The sequence below is a fragment of the Crocodylus porosus genome, unplaced genomic scaffold, assembly GCF_001723895.1.
Source record: "Crocodylus porosus isolate Cpor-Errol unplaced genomic scaffold, CroPor_comp1, whole genome shotgun sequence".
Classification (NCBI taxonomy): Eukaryota; Metazoa; Chordata; order Crocodylia; family Crocodylidae; genus Crocodylus; species Crocodylus porosus.
This window is the reverse complement of record NW_017728907.1, coordinates 23,068,065-23,075,329: the sequence shown is the minus strand read 5'-3', so window position 1 is coordinate 23,075,329 and position 7,265 is coordinate 23,068,065. Positions and strand designations below refer to the sequence as shown.

Below are 7,265 nucleotides of genomic sequence, written 5' to 3'. Positions count from 1 at the left end.
AGCTTAAGATATCTTAAAGGGTTTTCAGTGCTAAGTCACCTGAAAATCAGGGCCCTTACTGGAATCTCAAGTTGAGCATCTAAAAAAATCAAGGGACCTAAATCATCTAGTCCTGCTTGAAAATCTCGGATGTACTGTCATCAGTATTCACAGTCTGTTCCACACACACAAACAAACAAAAGAGCACAGAAATGAGCTGAATACAGAAACCTCTGTGCCCTGATGATGTATTGACAGTTTCTTCTTGTGCTGTGGGGTTTATGCTGTCATATAAAAAATGAAGACAAATGCCGGCATCATTAAACACCCTCAAAAGAAGAAATACAAAAAGGTATTTTTTTCCTTAGGATTATTTTTACTCATGACAATATTTGTTAAAAATATTACATCTGCCTTTGAGAAGATATCCTCTTCATATAATATGGAAAAATAAACTCTACAGAACACACAACAGATATCGCTAATTGGCTTGCAGATAGATGCTTTAAAATGTTAGCATCTTGGAGTTGTCACTGCAGAGGGTTAATTTTGCTTTTCCCATCCTCCAGACTCACTGGAGGCTGTACTGTATGAACAGTAAAAGACAAGAATACATAACAACAGTAAAATGTTTATTTTCTTAGAAAAAAAGGGGAATCAAAATGATTGCGATCACACTTCCATTTGCGCTCAGCAATACCAATACTGCAAGCTTAGTCCTTGATTAAGATACCTATTAAATGAAACTTTTTTCTTTAAAATACAGATTTCTGCTCCTGTATCACTTCCAGTATGTGTGATAACATGCTTTTAATGGATAATAGTTTCCCATCTTCTTCTCAGCAGAAAAACCAGGCCTACCATGGCGAAATATCCCATCTCCAAAGCTTGAAATCACCAGGAATAAGAAGCACTCCGGCCCACATGTGGACTGACAAACAGCATACAGGGGTCTTAGATGCTTGCATGTTCAGTTATGGAAGTTCTGTATAATACTACCTCACCCAATAGAAAATAGGCCAGTAGCCTTAGTAAAATCAACAGCATCTTTCAGATTAATTTTAAGGATTTGCTGCATATCTGGACACAGAAAAGTGAAAAGTTGCAACAAGTTTTAACTAGCAGCAACAAAGACAGTTCCAAGAGTTCTTAGCAATATTCCTTATCTGTCCATTAAGAAACACTGTAATTGAATGGAGAATACAATGTGGAAATGATCTTCTTTTATTATGTAGTGCTGTTTTGCTCTAGAAGACTTCCAAGAGATCTTGACTGGGTTGTAATCTATTTACACAGCAGTATTCTTTTGATTGGCAGAACTGGCACTATGTGACATCCTCCTCTTCTGAACAGTAATCACGACCCTTGAAAGAGAAACACACACCTAATAAATGAACAGTTCAAAATGGAAAGCAAGAAGGTAACTGAAACAACCAGATTTGAGTTCCAAAAGTGTAACATTTCCCTTGTCTTGAAAACGAATTTTAAGTCTGTACCCCCTTGCTCGCTGAATGAGTGTAGCCGACTAATACACAGCACAGTTTGCAAATCTTCTATAATTATGTGCGTGAAAGAGCCTCATGTAACCACGGGAAGCTATAAGTAATTGTAGCTACTTAACAGTAAATCTCACATACCTTTTGTCCTCAAGTCAGAGTGGGTTCAGCCAAAAGTTTTGCAAAGATATTTACAATTATAACTAGATATATGTGGATTTGCAACTTTAGCACTAGAATACAGCTACTTCTGAAGTAAAACACCAGAATCATCACAACTGTGCAAGAAAAAACAACCATTTTGAGAACAGCGAGTAAAGATAAATAATTTAGCCAATAAAATCAACAAGAGATTAATATACAGGCAAAAGTATAACTATCCCTACTACAATTCAGCCTGCACAATGGAGCTATTATTCTTGTCCTTATAAAGTGTATCAAGGAATCCTTACCAGATAACTGAAATGTGTTTCAGATGAAACCTAAAACAGGGATTCCAGGAACACAGTACCTCTGTTCACGAATGCTAGCTAAAGTGTTACTATTTTAAGGTATTCTACTTCTTGTAACTATCAACCCTTAAGTCTTCATCATCAGAAATTTGTAAGTGCAGGTTAGACAAAAACTACAGGAAACCCTCGCTATTCGTGAACTCTGGATATTCATGGGGGAGGGCAGAGCCAGGAGGTGGGCGGAGAGAGAGTGCCATGAAAATGGAGGGAGGTGGTGGCAGTAGCATCTTCTCCCCCAGAGGCAGCTGCAGTGCTCGGGGGGAAGGGGTCGGTCCCCAGACGCTGCAGGGGAGCCTTGGGGACAGGGAGGTTGGCGGTGGTGGCATCTTCTCTGCCACTGGCACCGAAGGCAGCCACGGGAGGGAAGGGGTCAGTGACCAGGCACTGTGGGAGAGTCCTGCAAACAGCTGGGGGGGGGCAGAAGGAGCAGGGGGCGGCTGTGGGGTCTGATGGGGAGCCCCATCAGTATTTGAGGATTTTGCTATTCATGGGGAGCTCCAGAACGGATCTCCCATGAATGGCAAGGGTCTCCTGTAGTCTGGAATGGTTTAGAGAGGGATGATGCGGCTTCAAAAAGGAGTTAGACTAAATGGGACACTTGAGGTCCTTCAAGGCCCTATTTTTCTACAATTCCATGTAAAGAGCGATATTCTCAAAGTGGCCAACCAGAATGGCAGTCACTGCTATACTGTTCAACACCAGACCAACCTTGATAAATGTAAGCTTGCTTATTATTTGCCAAAAGATTTAGAAATGCTATCAAACAAGTGTGATGCCATATAACTACTCTACATCAATGGTCTGACTGGAACTAGACTTGTACATGGGTGCAAGAAACCACTTCTAATCCTATTTCACCATGAAGGGAACTAGGCACAATGACACTCTGGGTGTCTTTACACATGGTCTGTGGTGGGTGGGACACTTTATTTAGAGCAGCCCTCAGGAGCCACTCTCATTAAAGCACCCACAGCATCTCGAGGATTCAGTGTCCCACACTTCAAAATGGCAGCAAGGGCACTTTAACTAAAGCTTTAGTAGAAATATGGCAGCTCAGTGGACTTCAGCAGCAGAGATAGTGTTAACTGAAGTTTTGGTTAAAGCACTCCCGCAACAATTTTTACGTGTGGGGATGCTGAATACCAGGGCTGTGAGAAATTTCAAAGGATGTTTCATTTCAAAGCTGTTTTGAAGCTTTTTGAGCTAAAAACAGTGAAACTGAAATGAAACAAAAGGCTTCAAAACAGCTTTGAAATGAAATGAGGGCACTCGAAACATACTGAAAGTTTTGAAATGTTTCAAGTTTTGAAGCAGTCCAGTGGCAAAAGGCAGGGGAGAGCCAGGGCTGCACTCTGAGCAGCTCTGCCAGCCCCAGGGAGCTGAACCTGATGGTAGAAGGTGGTGGGAAAGCCAGTGGCAGAGCCACTTCGAGAGTAGCCCTGGCTCCAACTGCAGCCCTGGCCAGTGGCTGTCTGCTGCCTCCTGCTGCCAGGCTCATGATGGGGCTTTTTAGCCTCCAGCTGCTGGGTTGCGCTTGCTAGGGCTGCACTCTGAGCAGCTCTGCCAGCCCCAGGGAGCTGAACCTGATGGTAGAAGGTGGTGGGAAAGCCAGTGGCAGAGCCACTTCGAGAGTAGCCCTGGCTCCAACTGCAGCCCTGGCCAGTGGCTGTCTGCTGCCTCCTGCTGCCAGGCTCATGATGGGGCTTTTTAGCCTCCAGCTGCTGGGTTGCGCTTGCTAGGGCTGCACTCTGAGCAGCTCTGCCACTGGCTCTCCCGCTGCGGGTCTGAGCTCCATGGGGTTGGTGGTCGCTTGAAACACAGCCCTGGATCTAAGCGCATCCCTGGCAAGCACAATCTGGTTGCTGGAGGCTCCGCAGCCCCACAGAGCTGAGTCTGGGGGTGGAAAGCCAGTGGCAGAGCCGCTCAGAAGGCAGCTGTGGCCAGTGGCTCTCCCCCGCCTCCCGCCACCAGGCTCAGCTCTGTGGGGCTGGTAGAGCCGCTTGGGAGTGCAGCCCAGTGGTGGGAGGTGAGAGAGAACCAGGACTGTGCTCCAAACAGGTCCGCCAGCCCCACAGAGCTCAACCTGCCCTCCCAGGACTGCCAACGAGTGACAAGAAGAGCCTGGTGCCACCCTGGGAATGGCAGACGCCAGCTGCCTGCAGCTGCTGGGCTGCATCGTGCCCTGAGCCCCGTGGCTTGGCACAGCCCAACGGCTGCAAGTAGACGGCATCCACTGCTCCTGGGGCTGCAGCAGGGGTGGTACTGGGTTCTCCCTGGCACTTGGGGCAGGCAGCAACAATGGAAGGGACACTGCTGCTAGACCAAAGTTTGCTGTAAACTCACTCCCCCGCACAGCCCCATAGCTCTTCCAGGTGCAAGGACCCCCAGATCTGTACATGGGATGACAGAAGGTTGCCGCTGCTGGCTGGGGCCAGTGGCAGCAGCAGTCTTCCCAATGCTGGGCTCAGGTTGCACTCAACGCCAGCCTCAGGCAGCAGCAGCAGCCTCCTGTCATCCTGCATGCAGATCTGGGGTCCTTCACCCTTGGGAGTAGTCCAGCACAGCCCCATAGCCCTCCCAGGGGTGTGGGCCTCCAGAGCTGTGCACGAGATGATAGCATGCTGCTGCTGCCAGCAAGTGATAGGAGTTTTGCTTTCAACTGTTTGAGGTGCAGTTTCACAAAAATTGTTGGACGCATTTCCTTGAAATTTGGCAGGCTTCATGTCCTCAGAAGGGGCTACCATCCCTGCAATTTTCATCTGAATCAGGCAAGAAATGACAAAGGTATAGGCATTTTCATTATTTCCCGTTACAGCCCATGGGTAAAATACTGAAACGTGTCAAAACAGCGAAACAGTTTCGATGTAATGAAACGGAACAGTGCCTCGAAACAAAATGTAATGAAAAAAAACCCACTGTTCCTTCTAAGTGGCGAAATGGAAGTCAAAACAAAACGGTGCTGTTTTGCACAGTCCTACTGAATACACGAGACACCAAGACTGCTGAAGTATGTTAACTAGCATGTTTCAGCAAGCTCAATTAATCAAGCCAGCTCCAATGAGTGTTAATTAGCATGCATCAGAGCAGGTGTTAGGCATGTGTGTATAGGTGGCCACTGAAGTTGACCAGACTTCCTGGACAAGGCACGCATTCACCCTAGAATCCCTTGTAAAGGCATGCTCTTCCACACTGACACCAAGGAGGACTTCTTTTTTGCAGCATAAAACAGCCCCAAATATTTACATACATCTTGGGACTTAGTGTCAAGTGGCTTTGAATATTTCAACCTTCCTTCTCTTCCTTCCTAGGTACTGGGCACCACATACCTCCACAAGGGCACATGTAAAAACTTTTAGCTGCAACATGCCAACGAACTGGCCAAACTCTTAGCTACAACATGCCAAGTAACTCACTACTGGGGACAATTAAAATAAAATAAAATAGGGTGTGCTGATAACTCTGAAGAAGTTGGGAATAGGAAGGGTCCTGCAGGAATAAAAACCTGATAGGACTCTCTCAGTAGAGGGTGTCTAACTCAACCTTTATAAATATTGGTGAAACTCTACTAACTTAAATGGAATTGTGCTACTTACCACAGAGCAGAAAACTGGGTCCAGATCTTGCCAGACTTTTATGTTCACAAAGAGAGTTTAAAAGTTTAAAAACTGCAAAGCCCTAGACAGTATCGGGCTTTAGACAAAAGAAAGTCTGCAAAGACATCTCACTCAGGAAAACTGGCACTGACTAAAAGGTACAACCAATATATTGTGCACCTGTTGGGAGGAAAGGCTCATAACAATGTCTCTCTTGCTCAAGTCCACTGAGCTGCTATGTTTCTACTTCTGCTTTCTCCTAGCCAAAACTCTATGGCCAGCCTTACAGCATCATCATCACCAAGCAGAAATACTCAGGGTGTTTGTTGGTCAGTAGTGCAAAAAGATAATCACCAAGTTCATGTTAAGTTTTGTCAATCACTCACCTACCTTTGCTCTGGAGCTACCAGATCAACTTAAAAAACCCCAAAATAAAACATCTAGTTTGGGAAGAAGAAGAGGGAATGGCAACATTTTTCAGAAATACTAAAACCCCCTGGCTTCCTCTATAGTCAGAGACCTTTGTGCTATTTCTAAACTCTGAACAAATCTCTCTGATTAGGCACCGGTGATGAAGTGTTTGTCATCAAACACTGACATGCTGTGCAGCTGAGAAAATCACCATTAAAGAACCATGACTGAGGCCTAGGACATTTCCTAGAAATTAATGACAGCCTGGGGGACTAGATAACCCAAAATGGAAAGCCTGGCTGGTCATTTATTCCCTAGGAAATGCTCTGCACAGGGAGTCATTATTGCTATTAGAAGCCACTGTAGAAGAGAAACATTTGACATTAACTGGCATTTCTTCCCCCTTTCTCTTTTCATTTTCTAGTTTTTCCATTCCATTCTTGACAGCAAAACATGCTACACCACAAAGAGATGGAAACAAAATGTTTCAGAAGAAACATGCTAAATAAATCTTCACAATGTTATAAAAAAAAACCTCACCCAAGTCCATGAATTTAAAATCGAAGTGGGGGTACTGCTCACAGCTATTTTACTTCCTTATGTGCTGCACTGGGAAAAAGAGTAAAACTTGTGCATCGAAGACATCGGGCAGTTCCAGGTTTGCTTCATTTGTGATGACCACATCTAAGTAATTAATTTATTTCCTGATGAGGCTTAGAGTCAGTTCAGATTCCTGCTCTACTTCTTAAGCATTGTCAGCTTTCTGATTCCAATTAACTTGTGTAGGCAGCAATAGCATTTGAAGGGAGAGAGTGAACACACTGGCTGAAATACCAAGGATACTTCCTACGCTTTCCTGAAGCGTGACATAAAGATCTTTTACACATGATCCCTGAAAACAACAAGGAGAGACTTCAGTCCAACATATTAATTGAATTAAAAAGCAAAACTAACACCCTGTTTGAATTAAAACAAATAGCCATCTCAGCATCCTGCTCGCACTCATGGGTTTTCACATTCAAATACTGTATTTATCTGAATCCAAGACGACCCTCCAATAATTAGATTCAATACATAGAAAATGTATTAAATAGATAAAATTTTCCATGTGTAGAATCTAATTGTTGGAGGATCATCTTAAACTCATCTTTGATAGTGCTGCAGCAGGACAGCAGTGGCAGAGGTGATGAGGAAAAGGCAAGCAGTAGGGCAGGCAGTGGTGGGGCAGGTAATAGTAGGGCAAGTGGTGGGGGAAGCAATGGGGGGGATCAAGC

The 7,265-nt window shown here is 44.7% G+C and overlaps 1 protein-coding gene across 3 annotated transcripts in view; it reads right to left on the bottom strand.

The window, feature by feature from the left end:
* Window positions 1-590: 590 nt before the first annotated feature.
* Window positions 591-7,265, bottom strand: part of CUNH1orf21 (chromosome unknown C1orf21 homolog) — a 221,005-nt gene continuing 214,330 nt past the window's right edge. For all 3 annotated transcript variants that reach the window (XM_019530981.1, XM_019530984.1, XM_019530982.1), the window contains one exon: window positions 591-1,343. In XM_019530981.1, coding sequence (XP_019386526.1) covers window positions 1,268-1,343 — 76 coding nt within the window. In that variant the 3' untranslated portion in view covers window positions 591-1,267. The remainder of the gene's footprint in view (window positions 1,344-7,265) is intronic.